Source organism: Notolepis coatsorum (assembly GCF_963971535.1).
Source record: "Notolepis coatsorum genome assembly, chromosome: 17".
NCBI lineage: Eukaryota > Metazoa > Chordata > Actinopteri > Aulopiformes > Paralepididae > Notolepis > Notolepis coatsorum.
In genome coordinates, this window is record NC_140181.1 from 31,810,145 (window position 1) to 31,833,022 (window position 22,878).

Here is a 22,878-nt window from a genome sequence, read left to right on the forward strand (position 1 = left end):
ATAAAGATTTTCCCGACATAATGCTATCTGCCCCGACCAGATCCGTGACTCTGTTGGATACAGATTAATTATCTACACAGAAAGCTTAAAAAAACGATTTAATATGCTAAACTTAATTTTAAATTATTTAATTCACATTTGTTTATTTCATAAAGATTTTCCCGACATAATGCTATCTGCCCCGACCAGATCCGTGACTCTGTTGCGATACAGATTAATTATCTACTCAGAAAGCTTAAAAAAACGATTTAATATGCTAAACTTAATTTTAAATTATTTAATTCACATTTGTTTATTTCATAAAGATTTTCCCGACATAATGCTACCTGCCCCGACCAGATCCGTGACTCTGTTGCGATACAGATGAATTATCTACCCAGAATAGTATATAAAGTGGCTATCTTTTATGCTGTAGATCACTGCTGGTACGTGCGTGCAGAACCTTTATTTCAGCGGGGACTGTACGTATTTATTTGACGTTACTGTACAATATATGTGTGTATTAAAAGACGGAGCTGTCTTTTATTGTAATATAATAATTATTAATATTAAAAATAAATGAAGAAAGGCATTCTTATTCCAGCATGCATTAATGACACCAACGGGCAACGGCAAAACAGTGGTTAATGGTCTTTATTAGTGTTTGCGGTGTCCAGGCAGCAATGGTCTTTTAGGAAGTTAATAGATATAATATCCGACGTCATCATGTACAACACGCTTCCCTCGGCTTAGTCCACTTTTCCACATTTCATGGGGGTGGCCCATTACCGTATATGGTTAATCGGGGCGGTTCTGGTATGCAAATACTTAAAACAGTGCACAAGCTCCAGCTTAGGAGCAAGGTGATATTTATCAAGACAGGTGTGCGTAGGACCTGTGTACGCACGTGTGATAAATCCCGTTTTTTTTGTGCGTGCACACATTCTAAATTCTGAGCTTAAGAACGAAAATAGAATACTTTCTAAGAAAACTTGATAAATGAGGGCCCAGGGCTTACTGGTCGTCCCTCACTCTCCACTCAAAACAAAAGGTGATGTGCCTTTGAAGTTGTGGCTCTGACACTGTGGAACGCTCTTCCTACAGACATACAATCTGCAGTCTCTGTTGACGCCTTTAAAAATCAGCTAAAACTGGCCTTTGTTCTGTAATTATTAGTGTTTCATGTATTTGTTGATTATGTTTGATTGTTTATTTTCTACTATTGTATGGTCTTATTCTTAAAGATTTGTATTCTTTGTGAAGCCCTTTGTGACTCTGCTCTGTGAAATATGCTACACTAAATACACACACACACACACACACACACACACACACACACACACACACACACACACACACACACACACACACACATTCTTACCTAAGCTTATCAGAGTGGATGTGACCCAGATGATCTCAGATGTGAGTGGAGCGAGGGAGAGGAATCCACTCCATGCATTTCCATACTTGATCTGGAAGGGATCCATCATGGTCACGTACTTTCGGTCTCTCATTGGCTGGGCGAAGAAAAAGCCACCTAAACGACCAATCACAGAACAGGAGAGACTTTTTGACCAAGTACCAGTATATTGAAATAATTGTAAAAATGTCGGGAATGTATTAAAATTAGTGCTGTCAATCGATTACAATATTTAATCTGATTAATCGCATGATTGTCCATAGTTAACTCGTGATTAATCGCATTTCTTTTTCTTTTTCTAAATCTACCTTAAAGGAAAACTCCAACATTTTGGGAAATTAGCTTATTTAACATCTTCCCTGGAGTTAGACAAGAAGATACATACCTTTTTTGTCTCTGTGCGTGCATTTAGCTTTGGGAACAGTCGCTCCGTTAGCATAGCTTAGCTTCATCACTGGAAGTGAGGGAGGACAGTAGCCTGACGTTCCCTACAGGTTTGTTGATATTCTCATTCCTTCAAAGGATCCGAACCGATTGAAGTTTATGGATACCATGACTTAAAATCCTCTTACCTTGACGATTAAAAGCCTCCCCAATTTAGAAAACAGTAATCCAATGGCTGGTATTGATAATATACTACTAACTACTGGACGCTCGGAGCTAACCGGAGCTAACACAGAACAGGATGGTAAAGCCAATATAATGACTTCCTTTCTGGGGTTTTCAAAATAAAAGTGCGACGTTTATAGCAGCGGAAAACGTTTATTTTGTACATTATCTAACGTTAACATGAACCTAAACTAACGTTACAACTAACCTAAAGTTAGTGAGGTAGGCCTCAGGTAGTCAGAGCTCAGGTAGTCAGAGCTCAGGTAGTCAGAGCTCAGGTAGTCAGAGCTCAGGTAGTCAGAGCTCAGGTAGTCAGATCTTGAATGAATGAATGAATGAATGAATGAATGAATGAATGAATGAATGAATGAATGAATGAATGAATGAATGAATGAAAACTTTATTTAACAGATTGCAGAATGGGTACAATACAGTACGGCTCAATACATACAATTGTTAAGGGGATGCAGACCTGAGAAAGACGTTTGTCTTGTTTCCATCAGGGTCCCCCATTTTCAATTCATATAGACATTTATGACATACACAACATACATGACATTTATGGCATAGGGACATATAGGTATTTAGCATAGGGACATATAGGTATTTAGTACTGATACATTTGTGACATAAGCGGTATTCAAATATACAGTACTGTTACCCCTAGATCCTGACAGAGTATATACATATGATGGGGAGGGGACTGTACATTAGGAGGGGGTGGGTGGGTGGGAGAGAAATATACATACGGCGGGGAGGGAATATATACTTGGGTAGTCAGAGCTCAGGTAGGCCTCAGGTAGTCAGAGCTCAGGTAGTCAGAGCTCAGGTACTGTAAGTCTCAGGTAGTCAGACCTCAGGTAGTCAGAGCTCAGGTAGTCAGAGCTCAGGTACTGTAGGTCTCAGGTAGTCAGACCTCAGGTAGTTAGAGCTCAGGTAAGCCTCATACAGCGCTAACATACAGTTTTTGACCGCACTTAATTTACATCCGCTTAATCCGCTAAATTTACATTTTTGTTTGTTTCTAGTTATACAAGCTATTGGGGCTGTTGTGAAGAAACATAGGCTACAGTACTTTGCTTTCAAATAAGTCTTGTTTATTTTCATAAAAATATGTTGGATCTCTACAATCTTGATGATTGATGATCAGTGATGTACCTGAACGCGTTCAATGAACGATCATACGTGAACGTGTTCGTATTTTGGGCGAACGTGAACTGAGTGTACTGTATTTCCGCTAGAATGAACGTAATGGAGAACGCGTTCATTCTCAGCGCTGTATAACGGCGTTCAAAAGTGTGCCAGATTTCATATGCCTTTCAGCCGAAAACCCAGTTAAAACACACCGTAAACAGGCTTCAAAATAATGCGGAAAACCACCCAATCTGGCAACCGCTCTGGGCGGGGCTTCGGGGAGTCTGGTAGTAGAGCAGCAGCACTCGCACTTTCAGAAGGCTCTGCACTCGCTCAGAGTCAGACTCTACAGCGTCAGCGTATGAGCATTTAAAAGAGTTTTAGTTAAAGTCAGTAAATGTTTTGCACTTTGAATGTTGAACTTTTTAATTTGTATCCACTTTTTCTCCCATTTTCAATTTTTCTCCCATCCCAATTTCGTATCATCCAATTCAACCCTCCCCTGTCTCGAACGCTGTTTCTTGCCTCCCATAAGCCGGCTGCAATGTGGACTAAGTCATACATAGCACGAGTCCCCTCCGATACTCGAGGTAACAGCAGTCGCATCTTTTCACCTGCGCGGCGCGATCTTTCAGCGTCAGCGGTCTGCGCTTTGGAGGGGCGCCGCCCCCATCGCTTCCTGATTCTACTGCGCAGACGCACCAACCGACCTGTAGGAGTCGCTGTCCACAACGCCCGATCCCCACCCATCAGTTTCCCACCCCCTAATACTGCCAATGTGTATTAGTACGGACGACCAGCTAAACTGAAAGCAATGTGGAGCGCTGGGCTCGAACAGGCGAACCCAGCGTCTCCAGTATTCGTGGTCAAGCAGCACGTTTTTCCTCATGTTTTTGAAAATATACTGTAGAGATGAAAGCTGCAGCTGCTACTAGTGTGGACTGAATGGGCGGCAGCAAAGCGTTATGGAAATGCCAGTATTCTGTGGTTCTATGGGTTGTGGCAATACATTTGACAAATAATAGCTTGCAGCAACGTATTGAAAAAAGAACTATAAACTATAAATTAGTTCATTTTTTAAACCATGAACGTACGGTTATCCTATAACCATAGTTATATGAGTAATAGCAGCGCTCTGCGCCTACTGGAATATATCCCATATCAGTCTATATACTGAATAAATTTCTCCACATGTACCTATACACACCCATCCACTCCTCTACATAAGCAGGGGTGTGGCCATACTAACAACTCCTTCCCAAATCTTTCACCACCAAGGCGAAGACCACAGGGTCCTCAGTGAGTCCGGCGCAGAGCGCCGCTATTACTCATATAACTATGGTTATAGGATAACCGTACGTTATATATCGTATAGCTTACGCTCTGCGCCTACTGGAATACAGGAGCTGAGCAGAGCGGAAGCTCGACAAATGTACCCGCTGAGGCACCCCACAACCATCAGAACCGGGGAGGACCCGAGCCCCCGGACCCCCCTAGTGGAGGACGGGAGGGAATCGGATCCGACTGTGCAAAGAGGGTTTAGCAACTCAAACGCACAGGGTGAGCAGACCGTGGGACTTACCTTCCCACAGAAGAACCCACGACTACACAAACGCGCAACCCACATGCCACTAGGGAACGAACGAGAAGAAACAAAACCACCGTTACAACCCCTAATATCACGGGGTCAAAGGCAAAAACCCAACCCTGTGGCAAGGCCGTAGCAGCGGAGCACGAAGGAGGACCCAGCCCCAGGAAGGGACTGGACCCCCCGGAAAAGGGGGCCTGGTGAGGCCAACGACGCCGCAGCATCGAGACCCCACCAGGCGGTCACTAGTGACACCACCCCCCACATCGCCAGCGTATCGGACAGGGCCCATCCAAGAGCAGGCCCTTCCCCCCTACAGCACGTGGCCCTGAAGCACTCAAGAGGCTACACCGGGGAGACAACCCCCAAAGAGGTTGATCCCTCAATCCAGGTAACAGGTCAAAAAGACTCGACCTGAGCCTGGAGCACTGCGGACTAGACAGGCGCCAAAGGGGTCTGCCGAAAACAGCACCCCGGCGGAAGGGGCGTACGGTATGCTGTGCACCATGTCGCAGCCTCCACAAAAAAAACCTGGCCCTCTAGAGGGGCCGAGGTAGAGAAGGCAGACACGATTGGCAGACGTCATGAAAGGTGCGGGGCACACTCGCAAGCAGACGGGGTCAAGCCCGGCCTAACCCGAGAGTCGACTCCGTTACCAACACACCTGGAAACCAACCACCACCTAACAGGAGGCGGTTGTTCCTATAACCCCCCCAAGAAAAAACTCCAAAACACAACTGCGGGTATACACCGGCTATACAGCAGTACAAGTGTTTCAGTTCTCAAGAAGGGGTTAACCCAGGCCAACATGTCGACGAGAGCGAGTCCGAACCTGGGCCCGGCGGACCGGGACGTACACAGGGATGCACAAGAACCACCTCGACAGCCCCCTCGACAGCCCCCTCCCAGCCCCGCCAAGCAGGAGAAGAGAGGGGTAGAGCTGCCGCGGTATTGATGTTTTCCTTACCGCACAAATTTGCGAAATATTTCCTACCGCCGCGGTTATTACCGCACGCACACAAAGAAAATAAAAAAGAAAGTTTGAATGCATTTTTTTTTAGTAGTCTACTCTTTATAGCATATAGCCTGCCTCTAGTCTAAATGTCTATCTTTAGAGGATGACTTTGCAGCATGAATATTGTTTGGGATTCGGCAAGCACGCATTCGTTATTGAAAGTGAAACACGGATTCGAAGTTTCCCCTCTGGTCGTGCGCCGTTCACTCGGTGTCGCGGGCAGGGGTGGTTACCCCCCCGACCCTTTCTTATTATTATTATTATAAAGTTACTACTTTATAATAAAGGCATTCGTTTTGTGGCATTAACGTTATATAGTTACACGTTCAATAACATCAGCGTATTTACCGGACCATAGCAAGGCAAGCAATACTCAATTCATATCTCAGTTCCTTTCTTTGCTCAGAGCGTGCTGAGTTGTCCCATTCTGCGGTCTGTTAATAAAGTTTTCAATCAGACAAGTGTATAGAACGAAGGGCTTTTATTATAACATTCGTTGCAGACAGTAAAATCATTATGTCTCGTTTAGTACTCCTGAGGAGCGATGGTAGTCCACTCCGGCGGGGAGCTAAAGCTAACGTTATTAGCCGTGTTGTGATGAGCTCTGATCAATTGGTGACATTCAGGACGTAAAAAACTAATACGCGCTTGCCGATTGGTGGTAACACACTGCAGGACGCTCCAACGTGTGACGCGTCTCTCTTCTGACCAATCAGTGGTCTGCAATGTTTCACGTGACTTTTCTGGTACCCAATAGGGTCGCTTGGAACCTCGATAGAGGAGTAGGGTATATCTGCAGAGCCGCAAGCCCAACGAGAGGAGGGTACTTTATTATTATTATAAAAAAACAGCGGTGATGCGGTATTCAGCCTACTCTTGCGTAGGGATGGGAATTGATAGGATTTTATCGATACGATTCCATTATCGATTCTGCTTATCGATTCGATTCTTTATCGATTCCCTTATCGATACCTGCTCAATTTATAATTTAAATAAATAAATTGGAAATGCAACAGAACTACATTTAGTCATTTAGCTGACGCTTTTATCCAAAGCGACTTACAAGTTCTGTACGACAAGCCATCAGGAAGGGCACAACTCTATCAGCTGAGCAACAATGTTCATCAAAGTGTTGAGTGCTACAGTGTAGGTTAGTTTATTAGGACAAGTGCATGACAGTACGGTTAGTTAGGGTTAGATATATTTTTTTTATTCAGATAATGGTTGAAGAAGTGCGTCTTTAGTCGACGGCGAAAGATTGGACGTGATTCGGCTGTCCTAACTGGGGTGGGTAGTTCATTCCACCATTGTGGGGCAAGGACTGAGAATAGGCGACTTCTCTTTGATGACCCTCCCGGAGCTCGGATAGGAGTAGGTCTGAGGCGGCCAGAAGATGCAGAGCGTCGGGGTCTAAGCTGGTTAGAATAACAACATGCAACTTGACATTTCTGATTGTCATTTATTGTTGAGCCCCCATGTCAGAAAAATACAAAAACTGTAAAAAATAAAACATTAACTATAGCCTACACTTAAATAAAATAATGTATTTGAGATTCTCTTAAAATGTATTTATTTTTTTATTCTTAAACTAATTTAATCTATTGAATAACAGGTTGTTATTCCTCTGACTTCTGTCTCTCACTCACACTCTCTCTCACACACACACACACACACACACACACACACAGAGAGAGAGAGAGCTCCCTCCCCGGGCCCCTGTCCTTTATGTATTGGCTTGTGTTGCTACACGGACACATTTGTATGTTGCACCACTGTACTTCCTGGCTTACAGACTTGTAAACAAGCACTCACGTCTCTCATTATATGTGAACTAAAGAGTACAAGGTTTACACAACAGCCCCCACCTGCTGTTTTATTGTATTTGTACCTGTACTATCCGCTGTCAGCTGTTTATCTCTCTTTGTGAGCTTGATTAAATAGCGTTAGCTCACGTTAGCTCACGTTAGCTCCGCGGCTAATTTTAGCTCACCCTGATCTAAATCAATGACTAGGTTCTAAAGCATTCAAGTAGTTTTCACTGCACATAGAAGTAGCCAAACAGCGGGAGCATTTCGGGAGCATATTACCAAAACCCAGGCAATTTCGAGCCCTTAAGGAATCAAATAGAGTCTGCCATGGCTACATGCTAACGTAACGTTATTGCGCAACTGTAGGCAGCGATAAGGGAATCGAAAGTCACAGGAGCCACACGGTTCCAGGCATCGGCCAATTAGGAACCGGTTCCCAATGGGAACCGGTTTTCGATGCCCATCCCTACTCTTGCGGTGGGCGTGATGTAACCGCGATACCGCGGTAATGCGGTAATCGCGGCAGCTCTAGAGAGGGGCGAAAAAAGAATGGAGAAGGACCAGGCTCCTTTAGCACAGCGCAAGGTACAACACAATATGGACCAAGCAACAGTGAAGGATAACATGCAGTGACATAACCACGAACACCTCCATAACATCAAACCCTGCAACGCCCGGGCCGACCCGACATTTTCCCCCCGAAAAAGCACAAGTCTCTCAGGGATGTTTTTAACAAACAGGGTTTTTGTAGTTATGAAGAAATACGCAAAAAATTTAATCTCACCAAGTCCACACATCTTTTTTACATACAGTTATATTTCGTATGGCATCGCTCCCGCTCTGAGCCTTACGAGATACTCTATATCGCCTGTGATACCTAATGTATCTCCCACGAACAAAAACACATGCACCCCACCTGTATGGGGCCCCGCCCCTTATGGTGGCACCACCCATATAATCATGACTCTGGTCATGACACACCCTTCCTCTATTTTCGTCCCAGCGTACTGGATGCTATGCACCATGCGAGCTAGCGGAATGAAAAGATTAAGGAAGATTAATAATGTTGGAAGCTTACCGGAGGTTGCTGGCCCCTGGCATCTTCGACGCATGTTTTCGGCGACACGACGGGCCTGTGATGTTCCTCGTTTGATGACTGCACATCGAGGTTCAGCTGTACAAGGCTGGCTGTCGGGCCAGCTTGTACTCAGGTAGGCCCTGTGTCTTCAGGCATGGGTATTAGTGTTAGTAATGCTGGTTTGTGTTGTTAACACAACCTTGTTGTGTGTTGGCGCCAGGGGCAAGATGGTTTGGTGAACGTTCTCTGCAGGGAACGGTTTCCAAGCTGTCTTGGGCGTGCTGCTAAAACATCTAAAGCTATGCTAACATGCTATCGCTACTGCCGCATGCTATCACTACTGCTAATGGCTATGCTGTTTTAATGTCTCCGCCGTGAGATGTTGTCACTCTCCCGCCTCTTGCCCGGTTCATCAATGAAGGTCAGTCGGTAGCTGTTGTGGGGTTTTGAGTTCTATTTACCTTTTTCGGGTAAATGGGTTGACAACGGGGTAGGTCGTGGCTAGGTTCTAGCCAGGTATTACCTTGTGTTCCGGCGGGGTTTGTTGAACGGTGTTCCCATCTGGGTTGGCGTCGGGTAGTGGGGCTATGGGTCCAGCCGACATGGTAAACATGTTGCGTGTCTGTGCACAGGCAATTGTTGTCTTGGGTTCCACATTGCCTGGCGTTAGGCTGCAGTAGTATAAGGGCAGGGCCGCTTGGGAGAAATGTGAGGCCCTGTGCGTTTTTAGACGCGAGGGCCCCCATCTCCTGGGGCGGCCCTGTGTAGGGGGCTATTGTTTCATTTTGTCACTCTGCTATGAGAAGGTCTGTCTTGCTACAGCTTTCTCTCCTCTCAAACCATTCATACTGACGGTCAATCGGTATACTGGGGGAGTAGTGCGGGGGGGGGGCTTTGTTTACCTTTTTTGGTAAATGGGCTAAACTAGGGCTGGTGTTCTGTTGTGAATATTTTGGATGAAGACGGGTCTGGTCCGTCTCCCCTTAAACTTTGTGTGTATGGGTTTGCTCATTCTACAGTTTTTGTGGTTTAGCTCTTTTATTCATTTAACCTTTTCATGGTCCACACCACAGTGGAGGGTGCTGTTTGCAATCACCACTGGTGCTCCATGTTAACGTCAGTCCTTTGTTTTTGATATATTGAAACAATGCCCCGCCCGGCCGACACCATGGGTCGGCCTGGCGAGTGGCTGGTGGGCTGTTAAGGCTTGTACCGCCACGGTATGGAATTGGCAACGATTAGAACTGTGTTCGAATTGGTGTTTTTTCTATTACAGAAATGGTGTCTGGTGGAGGGGCCTTGAGGGCCGGCCGACGTCGACACATCGCGCACGGTGTTGGTAAACCACTCCGTCGAGGATGTTGACGTTATTAGCTTTGACCCAGCCGCAAGCTATAACTGCTCAGGGTTCCCCTCTCCGCAGGGGATTTTGGTCTTCTGCTGGAGCGCGGGCGGTATTGTCCTAGGCCCTGCACCGCCTCACACCGCGCAGCCAGAAGAAGAGAGAGCACGGCCTCGTCAGCGGCGATGACGGGGCCCTCGACAGGCGGCCATGTTTCCCCCGCCAGTGGTGCCCTGGTTGGAGAATCGACAGGGTATCGCGAGGCCGACAGTCTTGGCGGCCGAGGGATCGGCCATTTTGGGTGATTTCGGTGTTGGTAAACCACTCCGTCGTCATTTTGCCGCGAGCAGCCCGCTCCCCGTTCAATCCTCTCTCTGGTATCCCCAGAAGCGGGGCTCTGAGCGTTCTCCTTTGGCTGCGGGCCGCGAACCTTCATTGAAGCGTATGCGGCCCCATTCTTCGCTTCTCATGGAGACAGGGGCTGACACCCAGTTGATGGCTGAGCCTGGGTCTGTCCGTGAGAATGTTGTGCTGTCAAGCGGCTCCCACACCTTGAACTGTGTTGGTTGAGCCTGGTGTTACGTCTGTCAACTTAAGTGTTGTCAGCAGGGGGGCTCGAAACCTTTTGAGGCACACAGTGCGGGCTTCCCCGGCCTCGCCTTCGCCAGGCCAGGTATCATGTTGGTGCTCCCACTCCTGGAATATTGGCAAGTGGTCGCAGCTCACATGGTTTGGGGTGGTAGTGATATCACTGCAGGGCTACGGTGTGTGGGAACCCATGGGGGCCTTACACCTTGCATGTCCGGCTGCAGAACGACTCCTTCAGCATGTTCTGGAGGGGTGTTCAGTGGGGGGGCTTTTTTGATCGGAAGCCCCCCGTATCAGACAGGCCCTTTTTCTGTCGGGGTTCCCCCTTGGGTGCGATTGCCTCGTGGGTGGTGTCAGGGTCAGGTGTTCCGACACGGAACGCGCTCCTCGCACGATTCCAGGGTTGTCTTCGCACAGCGGGGGGGACCGGGCCAACTATCTACAGTTCCTGGCGGACCTGCGCCACGTGACGGCGGGTGCGTTGGGAGTGTCGTCACATATGACTACGGCAGTACCATATGTCGAGGTAGATGGAGAGAATGGTGAGGCGGGGACTTGTGTTTACACAACCCCACCCGTTTTCAGGTTTGGTACAGACCCTGTTGTCGGGGTCTCCAGCAGGGACAGCTCTGGTCGACGAGATCCAATCTCTGTGGACGAAGCAAGCCATCGTCGTGGCGTTCTCCTCCCGGTGTTCTCTGCCCGAGAAGTCGGGAGGGAGGGGTGTAAGACCCAGGCTGGACCTGTCCCATGGGAAGGTTCAGCATTTTTTGGATCGTCTCCTACCTGTTGAACACTGTCAGGTGGGGGTCTGGTTCTCCTCCATAGACCTGTAGGATGCGTATGCGCATCCCCGATCTTCCATCCTAGGGCTTACCTACGCTTCCTTTGCAGGGTTAGCGTATGAGTACCAGAGGCTGCCGTTCGGTTTTCTCTGGCTCCCCGCATCTTCACCAAGTGCGTGGAGGCCGCACTGGGGCCTCTGCGTCATCCGGGGTTACGGAGTGTTCTGCCCTGATGACGTTCTGGTCCTTCGCGGTCGAGGTGGATCGTCAGGTCTCGTACCAGGCAGGTCTCTACCAGCCTGGGGTTGCTGTACACTGGATGTAGAGTATTCCTCTTCCCAGTCAACGGTTGGAGGGCTATGGGCATCCATCTCGGAGCGTGTTGTCAACACGCTCGGGAGGTTCCGTCCTAGGACGGTTACGGCGCTGTCTCACGTCGCGTTTTCACCGACGCCTCCCTCGCTGGTGATGCGTCGGGCCAACGCAGTAGGGGGCAGCTGGCAAACCATGCTGCCCGGTCTGCGCTACGTTCAATGTGTTGGTGTTGAAAGCGGTCCTTCTGGTCCACAAATGGTGTTGATCAGGACGGACGATACGACGTCAGTGTCGTGTATCGACAGACAGGGAGGAGTACGCTCCCCCTGTCTGCACCAGGCGGCGGGCGGCTGGCTATGGGCGTCCTCCATCTGCGCGGCCTAAGGGCTCCCCACATCCCCGGCAGGGAGAATGTGGGTGCAGGTGTACTGTCGCGGGGCGGCCCTCATCCTGACGGGTGAGGATTGCGTCTGGACATGGCCAGGCAGGTCTGGGACCGATGCCGTGCCGCCAGGGATTCTTCCCCATACATCTGTTAGGTCAGTTGTTGGGACGGGTACGTTGAGGGGCGCAGGTTCTTGATCCTGATGGTGTTACCATCTGGACTGCACATGCTCCCTCCACTGTCGCGCTTACGCGGGCAGATGACGTATGTTCCAAGTGTGGTGTAAGGCGGGGGGCCTGGACTCAGTCTCCTGCCCCCTGGTTGCTGTCCTTAGTTACCTCCAGTCTCTCCTTGATAGACTGTCGGCTTCGACGGTGAGGGTATATGCAGCAGCTATATCCTCCTATCATGAGGGGTTTGAGGGGATGTCTTGTTCAGCCACCCTCTTGTGAAGCGTTTCCTGCTTGGCGCTCGACGCGTTAAGCCGGTGCAACGCTCCTTGGCTCCGACTTGGGATCTTCAATTGGTCCTCGGTCGGTTGTCCTTGGCCCCGTTTGAGCCGCTCGAGCGGGCGCCGTTGGGACAGCTGTCCTTCAGGACCGCGTTCCTTCTGGCTGTCACTTCCGCTAAACGCGTAGGTGAGCTCTGTGCTCTCTCGGTACGTCCAGAGTGCCTGTCTTTTCGGACCGATTGCGGTGTCACTCTGCGACCTAATCCTGCTTTCGTGCCTGAGAATATCCGGAGTTCCTTCCGCTCCCGGGATATTGTGGTTCAGGCGTTTCGTCCTCCTCCTCACACTGGTGAGTTAGATGCGGGCCTTCACCTGTCATGTCCAGTCCGTGCTTGGGGATTTACCTCAGCCGTACTCAGGATTTCAGGGTTACCGACCAGCTTTTTGTCTGTTACGGTGGGGCTCGTGCTGGTAAGGCACTGTCGGAGCAGCGCCTGTCCCATTGGTTGTGCGAGGGTGTTACCCTCTGCTACACGCTGGCTGGGCAGGATCCCCCTGGGGGCGTCAGGGCGCACTCCACTCGTGGGGTGGCTGCCTCTGCCGCTCTCCTGGGTGGGGCCTCGGTGGAGGCCATCTGTGCTGCAGCTTCATGGTCCTCACCGGGCCCCTTTGTAAGGTTTTACCTCATGGACATGACCGGGGGTTCTGTCTCCCAGGCGGTTCTGGGGTCTGTGGCCTTTCCTGCTTCCCGTCCTTTGGTCGGGTAGCGGGAGTGTATGGGTATGGGCCGCAGTGTGTTGAGTCACACGTGGTTCCGCCTGTACGGTGTGTTCAAGGGGTTCTGGCTCCCTCTTGTTCGCATTCAGGTGGAGTTGACTGCGCCCCCCCTTCGTTAGGAAGGATGGGGTGACAGGGCTCCCCGCACCCCTTGATGTGGGCTTACGGGTCCTCAGGGGGTACATCTGTCGGGTCTCGCACCCGCTCTTCCCCATTATCTCGTAAGGCTCAGAGCGGGAGCGATGCCATACGAAATATAACGATAGGTTATGTAGATAACCTAGTTATATTAGTATTGGCTGAGCTCCCGCTCTGCGCGCCCTGAGTTCCCTCTTGAGGGATCTTTTCCTGGGACGGGTTTTTGGCGAGGAAGGGTGTGTCATGACCAGAGTCATGATTATATGGGTGGTGCCACCATAAGGGGCGGGGCCCCATACAGGTGGGGTGCATGTGTTTTTGTTCGTGGGAGATACATTAGGTATCACAGGCGATATAGAGTATCTCGTAAGGCTCAGAGCGGGAGCTCAGCCAATACTAATATAACTAGGTTATCTACATAACCTATCGTTATTGTTATATTTGAAGTCTCAAGGTGTTCCATTAAATATACCAATTGAACACCACAGATACCACAAATTCTTCTATGAAAGAGAGACATCGAGAGGTTTTGTTTCAGATTTGTATCATCAATTACTAACGTCCTCGTATGAAACCCTCCACCTAGACTCCGTCTGGAGGAGGGATATACCAGACCTGGAAAGTGATTTTGATTGGCAAGAAGCCTGGGCAAATGTTCGACTCACATCAAGGAACCCGGACCATCAACAAATCAATCTTAACTATATTCACAGGACATACTTGACTCCTATAAGACTGAAAAAAATGGGTCTTATACAAGACTCCAAATGCTCCTTATGTACAAATGGGGACGAGGGGACATTTATGCACATGTACTGGGACTGCCCACCAGTTAAGATATTCTGGAAAGAGGTGACGCAGCAATTATCAAATCTCTTAACTTGGAATATACCTGTACACCCCTCTGTATTACTGCTGAATGATGTTTTTGAGTGTGCAGTACATCCACAGCTAAAGAGATTGGTTTTATCGGGTATCACAGTGGCTAAAAAGCTGATAGCATCACGATGGTTCCAACCGCATCTACAGCAAGAATTTTGGGTCTCAATGAATCCAAAATGACATTGTGGTTAGAAGTGGTGGAGAAAATAAAAGCTAGCATATAATGGTAGTGTCTGGTTAGGAGCGAGGGATAATGGATGGATTATCCAATGGGGGGGTCCGGGAGGGGGGGGTACGAGCTAGAGCATATGTGTGTAGGTTTTTAGATAACAGGTATTAAGGGTATATCCTGTATAAGACAATTAACTAAATGGTGATTTCATTGGATGTGCACTGTCAACTAATGCTTGTATATCTTATCGAGTGTTGTCATGTTTGTTTATGTGTTTGTTTAAAAAATAATAAAAAAATAAAATACAAAAAGTCTCTCAGGGTACCAGAACAGCAGATCTGCGCCCCGGCGGACAACGCAACCAGAACCAGTCCTGTGTCCTAATCACGCCGCCATCCCCAGTCCCAGGAGGGGGGTAGGTACGCGTGTCGATCTAAAACATCACAGAGGGCGCCACCAAGCCGCGCCCGGTGGCCCACCCCAAAGGCGTGAGACCCCTCCGCCAATGCTTTGATCTATTCCGTTATCTCCCCCCAGAGATGAACGAGAATTCATCGTGACTAACCTAGTACACTGGCGCTCGGAAGAGACAAAACTCCATCCTAGTTGCCCCATAAAAACGCTGTTTCAATGATGAGCAACCAAGGCGCGCAAGCCCATGCGTGGTTCCACACAGAAGCACCCAGGGCCAGCACTATGTACACGTCGAGACCCAAAACATATCAATGGTAATTCTAACAAGAAGTAGAAAAGACTCACGCACATCCAAAGTATAGTTACGGGTGCTTGACTCAAATAGATATGTAAGGTTGTGGAAAAAAAGTCAGCACACCGTCTACCGTGTTCCCAAGTTTAATTTACTTTAACACAACGTTTCGGCCTGTGGCCTTTTTCAAGTGTCACCAACATGTGAAAAGGGGTGGGGTATATATACATACATATTAGGGGTCAAGGTTGAACCAGGTCAAGGTTCAAATCAATTAGCCTATAGGCTACAAATTTACAAAACATACTGCAGCTCAAGTGCCAGAACATACGTACATAGTTACAATAACAGTAGTACGGTAGTTAGTAGTTAGATGTAACACAGCTTCACATGCAAAATAGAAAATAATATATAATAAGAAAACTTAAAAAACAGAAAGATTTATAAAAAAAAACAGAACCAGACAGAATGTGTGTATTTACAGGACGGGTTTAATGTCAAACTCTTCATTCAGTCCAAGAGGGGCCATAGTCTGAAGGGTTTGTATATGGTAGGTCTCTCTCTGCAAAAGTAGTTTGCCATGGTCTCCGCCTCTCGCTGGTCTCTCTACCTTTTCAATACCTGTGTATCTCAATGTGCTGATATTGTTGGAACTACAAGTGTGGTAACTGTGCACAGTGTGGGTATACTATTAAGAGCAAGACCTACACACATCCACTTAACACATTGCCGCCCGACCACAAGTTTATACGTGCTTCGAATCCATGAGTTGTGGACAGAATCACGTATATAGCCGTGGCAAGTTGTTATTGCTTTTATTCCATTTTAATAACCGGTTCAAGGTCGCTGACCGGCACTGCAGATCTACCCTATTCTGTGAGTTCGAGAGTGTGCAATACCGGCCAGATCCTCTTAGGGGCGCCATCGCTCCACTGCAGTATGCCCTGTGGCAGAAGGAAGCAGACTCGTTTTCTTTCCTTCAATGTATATTCCAGTAGCATGATTGTGGATCTACAGCCTGGTATCTTGGATTGCGTTTCGGATCGCAGATTTCACCATGTAATAGGGGGTTTTATCATCAGCCAATGGACATATCGATCTACCAGATGACGATCGATAACGGGGAAATGCTCGGGGGGATCAGGCCCGACCACGGTAAGATCCCCTTCACGTAAATTACTGCCCCATCGGACACCGTTCTGATAGCCAACCAGGCGAACGGCCTATGTGGCTAGTTAGACGAACACTGCTATTGGTAATCAATAATAATAAACGACGTCCCCCCCCCCCCTTTCATGCATACATGCTTTGGGACAGTCTCGATCATATGCAGTTTCAGTTATTTCTTTAGCATCTGTAAAACGGAAATGCCGTTGGGTATAACGTTAGCAGCTATTAGCCATTTATCTAGCCTCCCAGAAAATATACGAGACAAAATCCGCTATAATCCTTATATTCACGGCGCTATAAAATTACAACCTATTGATGCATTTTTTTTTCTTTAGGCCATTTTGAAGGGACGGTTTATGAACTCAATTGACAATGAGAATGGACAGATAGCAATACTATAAAGTATAGATTTAGCTGTACAAAAAGACACTGGTTTGTTTACAAATGCTGGTCCTCAACCATTATATTAGACGGGCCCCAGCGGTCGCCAATGTGTTCATGGTAAAACCCTCAGAGTCCGTGGCTTCATCACCTGTAGCTCCACTCATGTCATCTACCTAATTAAATGTCCATGTGGCCTGAGCTATGTAGGCAAAACCAACCGGCAACTCAAAACACGCATCAGCGAACACCGCAGCAACATCAGATGTGGTGATGAACATAACCCGGTTGCAGTACACTTTAGACAGGCAGGACACAATATCAGCACATTAAGATACACAGGCATTGAAAATGTAGAGAGACCAGCGAGAGGCGGAGACCATAGCAAACTACTTTTGCAGAGAGAGACCTACCATATACACACCCTTCAGACTATGGCCCCTCTTGGACTGAATGAAGAGTTTGACATTAAACCCTTCCTGTAAATACACACATTCTGTCTGGTTCTGTTTTTTAATACATTTTTCTGTTTTTTTAAGTTTTCTTATTATATATTCTTTTCTATTTTGCATGTGAAGGTGTGTTACATCTAACTACTAACTACCGTACTACTGTTATTGTAACTATGTACCGTATGTTCTGGCACTTGAGCTGCAGTATGTTTTGTAAATTTGTAGCCTATAGGCTAATTGATTTGAACCTTGACCTGGTTCAACCTTGACCCCTAATATGTATGTATATATACCCCACCCCTTTTCACATGTTGGTGACACTTGAAAAAGGCCACAGGCCGAAACGTTGTGTTAAAGTAAATTAAACTTGGGAACACGGCAGACGGTGTGCTGACTTTTTTTCCACAACCTTACAATTCGAACAAGAACCCAGATAACTTTCCCTCCAAGCCGCCTGGGAGAATGGCAGGAAGCTGGCCAAGACACAGATATGGGTCCCATATGACGCGTCCGAGGGAAAACACCCCTGTCAACCCTGCCCTATAAAAGAGAGGAGACAGGGAACCCCCAGAGAGAGACTTCCCACGTGAGTAATAATTGAAAAGATATATGCAACATTGAGCTACGTGTCCAAAAAGATTCATGTAACAATTGGACTAAGACTCTGAGGAGAAGGCTCTGAAACTGAGGAGGCTCTCTCACTGAGAGGGAGGTTCTGAAACTCACCCAGGAGGCTCTGAAACTCCCTGAGGAAGAGGCTCTGACCCAATATACACTACTAGTAGGGAGCAGAGCAGAAGAACAAATTGTCTCTACTGCATTGCATCACCTACCAAGCTCAAGACACATACAACAGAGCGCAGAGAAGAACTTCTCACGCACCGCATAACTCATCTTGACAATAACAGAGGTCCACAACATGGAGCCTGAAAAGAACTCACGGAAGTCTCACAACCAATAGAAACGCGCCCAGTGACGTACTCTATGGCGGGGGGAATTCCGGGACCCACCGCCCAAATATGGCGTGGGACCAGGGAACGCCCAAAAAAAAGAATTGCCTCTCTAAGCAAGAGCACAACCCCAGCAGAAGCTGAGGGGTTACACCGTATCCCCAAAAACATAGTGAAACAACACACATATTGTAAAAAAAATCATGTTTGAGGGGAGGGGGGGGGGGGGGGGGGGCAGGGGAAAACCGGGGAAACCCACCCCTCACCACCTTACCACTGATACGACGCCAATGTGTAGAGTAAGCTTTACATCATGCACGCCAGCACAGCCAAAGACCTTGTTTGAACAGGCACAGTCCTGTTCATGTGTGAAAAAAAAAACTTGCCACTTGTTATTGTCATCACAAGCTGAGAGAGGGACTCATCCCTCGATCACATGCCACTATGCACAGCATTGTAGGGTAACCCAGCCAGTTGTGGGCTCAGCAACGTTGTCTAACGTTACATGAACACACACAACTTCTCATCATACAACAAAAACCCAGTTAATTTTACTCACGTAAAAAACAACACTGTTTCTAGGTAGAGAGAAAAGCACAAGCTTTGGTCAACGTTACCCAAGCTATACAAGCGACCAAGACAATTCACACACAGCACATGTCATATCTCCAAATGTAGCGAAGTAACATACGTTTTGGAAAAAAACATCGTTATCAACAAAACATTCGGGAGGGGAAGGAAGGAAGAGTGGGGTAATGTCCAATGGACATCTTACCTGCACCAAGGAACGCAGGACGAAAAGGCCGCAACACAGGCTGGTCTCCACGTTGACGAAAGGCCTCTCGCTGGCGGGGCAAAAAGAAGCTATGGCCGGAGCCTTGCTCCGGCGAGACGCCCCCCTCCTGCAGCCGGTCATGGTGCAGGCCCGATTACATCTTCTGTCAAAGATGATGTCGTAGTCAGAGTGCCAGGGCCTGCTATTCTCACGGCTAATGTTTAATGGTTGTAGCACAAGCTAACAGCTAACTCTAGGCTAACTGATAGCATCAAGCTAACGTTCCCAGCCGAGCGAACGTAACGGGCAGCTAACGTCGTAGCTAAACAGCTAAGAAGCAAGCTAAGCAGCTACCACTGAACAACAGTACAACGTGAGAAAGCAATACAGGCCAACACTTCAGACAGCCGCTGTCTTTCCCTCTTCTCATCTGAAGAGAGAAGATAAAAAGAAGGCAACACACGCCCCAATACAGAACGGTGTTTACCATAGCAGTGCCGGCAACAAGTCCCTCGCGGACTATAGCCGACTTGAGCATGGAGATATTCTCATAATGAAACACCAAGCTCACCTCCCTCGCACCGGGTGCTTTTCATCTTTGAAAATCGGGGCCAGCGCGGCAACAGATGGTATCCGTTTGTCCAGAGACCCGGGGAATTGAACCGCAGATTCGGAATCACGGTCCCAGGTAAACAAAGCTCCCGATGAGGAGCTCATGTTAACGTGGGCATCAAACCAGAACCCTCTCCACGCCGCTAAGAGGCAGCGAAAAAAAGGATACCAGCCTGGAGCAGGACCTTCGTAAGCTGTGTAGCTGTTCCCCCCACAACCAACACACCTGGCGCCCGTGTTGCAAAAACATCCCCCGCCCCAGAGAGGCCGCCAGCCCTCACACTGCAGAGCGGCTCCCAAGCAAAGTGTCCAACTGCAGAGCCGGAGGTAATGCCGGCGGGGATTGCTCAGCGACGCGAGCCCCTACTACGAAGCTCCAATGGAGGTCAGAATGATCATCATCTTCTAGACACTCCGGTGGCGAAGACATTATCGCCGTATTTCCTCGAAAAATAGTGAGAGAGAAAACAAAGATATAATGTCAACGCAGCTCCTTCTCTTCAACGTAACTCCTTTCCAACCATTTTACACTAAACTCAAGTGGTGTATACAGACACTCGCCGTGGTGAAAATAGGGAAGGAGTTGTTAGTATGGCCACACCCCTGCTTATGTGGAGGAGCGGATGGGGGTGTGGCCAGCGGATGGGTGTGTATAGGTACATGTGGAAAAATTCATTCAGTATATAGACCAGGGTTTCCGTTAGCCGGTAATTACCGGTATTTGACCGTCAAAATCTGTTGAAGTCCGACATATTTAATCTCTCCGGTCTTAATGTCCGGTGAAAATAATTCCCTCTAAGCACAATTTGATTATTTGAATTGTATTAAAATAGGCTAAAATTAAATAGCCTATGCGATGAACGAAACAATCATTACATTTGTTTCATTGTTGCTTCACCAAGCAGGTCTGTCTAATAATGACAACGGTGTGTCAGCGCGAGCTTGCTGCTAGATTTACGAGAAGCATGGAGCTGCAGACCCACAGAACCCACCAGCTTTACCGGCACAGTGCAGTACTCCAATTCAGCCATTGGCAATTCAGCTGTTGGGTGGGGGGCGCTGCTGAGCGGTCCCCCGACCGGACCTGAAAACACTGCTGCTCTGCGGGTCTGCAGCTCCATGCTTCTCGTAAATCTAGCAGCAAGCTCGCGCTGACACACCGTTGTCATTATTAGACAGACCTGCTTGGTGAAGCAACGATGAAACAAATGTAATGATTGTTTCGTTCATCGCATAGGCTATTTAATTTTAGCCTATTTTAATACAATTCAAATAATCAAATTGTGCTTAGAGGGAATTATTTTCACCGGACATTATGACCAGCACCAAGTCGTTGGGAGGTGGAGATACATCACGCAAACCCACGTTAATGTTGCCGTCTCTCTCTGCCAAATTTCTCAGTTCTTCGCTTGATATAATTAATACAAATGTCCAATATAACGGAATTCGTTAGCTCATAAAAATGTGATTATAACAGACTGCTGTTTATTAATGTCGGGCAGACTGCCCACCGACACCTCAAGTCGGCAGCAGCACGAAGTCTCGAGGGACTTATTTTATTTGGAATATATTAATGACTGCATATACGCAAAAGTAGCCTAGTTTTAAGTAAAAATATTATAAATGCCTTGAAGATGTCATTCTTTATATAAGCCTATCAATTGTTTTTAAGCTCAATAAACTCTGACCAGAATTGATCCCATTTGTCCGGTAGATTGAAATCTACCGAACACTCAGATCGACAAAAAATAATTCTAACAGAAACCCTGATATAGACTGATATGGGATATATTCCAGTAGGCGCAGAGCGTAAGCTATACGATATATAACTTGAATTATGAACTATGAACTGAACTAGTTCATTTAAAAATTTGTGAACTGTGAACTGAACTAGTTCATGTAGAAAGTGAACTTTCCCAACACTGTTGATGATGAAGAAAAGTTAGCATCAAATCACTAAATTTAAATATCAGTGTTTTAATGCAGTCTAACCAGCTCTCTAGGTTTGTTTAACAACAGCAGACCACAGGCTCACCAACAACAGGTTTGACTCTTACTGTCCCTGAAACATGAGCGTCCAAAGTTATTTTCCTTATGGCCCCCTAATTTCTAGCCCTGAGGGAGTCGCATTCCAACAGCAAGTGAATATCAGTGGTGAATACCAGTGGTAAACTTGCTTAACCGATTCACAAGTTATGACATGTCAGTTACCATTTTAAGAAGGATTTCCCCATTAGATATGTAGTTTATTGGGGCGGTTGGGTGGCGTAGCGGAGATTGCGCTCGTCACCAGTGCAAGAGACTCCGGTCTCGACTCCCCGAGTCAGCATTGCCTGCGGCTTGGGCCAGTTGTCATACTATCTCAATTGGCAGAGGTAGCGGGTGGAAAGTCGATGGGTGGGGATTGGACGTTGTGGACAGCGACTCCTACAGGTCGGTTGGGTGACGCCTGTACAGCAGAGACAGGAAGTATCGGGGGCAGCGTGAGCCTCCCACGCGTTACTCCTCGCCACTGAGAGTCCGCGCTGTCTGGTGAAAAGATGCGACAGGCTGCCTCCTCGTGTACCGGAGGGGACACGTGATGCAAGGCTTCTATCTTCACTACAGCCGACCAGTGGGAGGCATAGTCTAGCAACGTTCAATACAGGGGAGGGGAGAATTGAAGGGGAGAATTGGCAATACGAAATTGGGATGGGAAAAAAATAGAAAAATAAGGAGTAAAGTGGATAAAAAAATATATATCTAGTTTATTAACATCTTTGTGGTTTGGGTTCTTGTGGGTTTATTATTATATGTCATATTATGAAATCCAATATCAAGTCAAGTCAAGTCAAGTCAAGAGTTTTAATTGTCACGGCATACAAGTATAAAATGAAATGCGGGGGGTCTTGCCCGCAGCGATTGTGCATAATACAATAATAATAATATAAATATAATAAGAATCCAATAGAACGACATTGTGCAATAATACAAGTAATCAAAGTAGGGCATATCGGTATATGTACATGAGTTTTTACAGAGCATGGTAGGACATGCTAGGTCCTGCGGTAGTGCAATACACTGTTAGCTACGGATGAGGCACTGGGTCTTTATGTACACTGCTATACAATGCTATATTATACAATCTCAAGTTATACTATACTATTCTTAAAGTGACCTTTCCTTTTGTAAAGTGACCATAAGTGTGAGCGTGTACAGCATGAGTGTGTGTGTGCTCATGTTAAAGTGGCTGCTAGTGTGTGAGCGTGTACAGTGTGTGTGTTGTGTGTGTGCTCATGTGTGCTTGTGTGTGGAGAGTTCAGTGTTCAAGGCTCTGATGGCCTGGGGGAAGAAGCTGAGCCGAAGTCTCTCTGTCCTAGTTGCCGC

The 22,878-nt window shown here is 47.4% G+C and overlaps 1 protein-coding gene across 1 annotated transcript in view; it reads right to left on the reverse strand.

Annotated features, from left to right (window-relative positions):
• LOC311243992 (high-affinity choline transporter 1-like) overlaps positions 1 to 22,878 on the reverse strand; it is a gene marked incomplete at both ends in the record, with an annotated part of 103,827 nt that overhangs the window by 62,404 nt on the left and 18,545 nt on the right. The window contains one exon of the mRNA XM_084333400.1: positions 1,361 to 1,516. Within this exon, the coding sequence (XP_084189526.1) occupies positions 1,361 to 1,516 (156 nt within the window). The remainder of the gene's footprint in view (positions 1 to 1,360; positions 1,517 to 22,878) is intronic.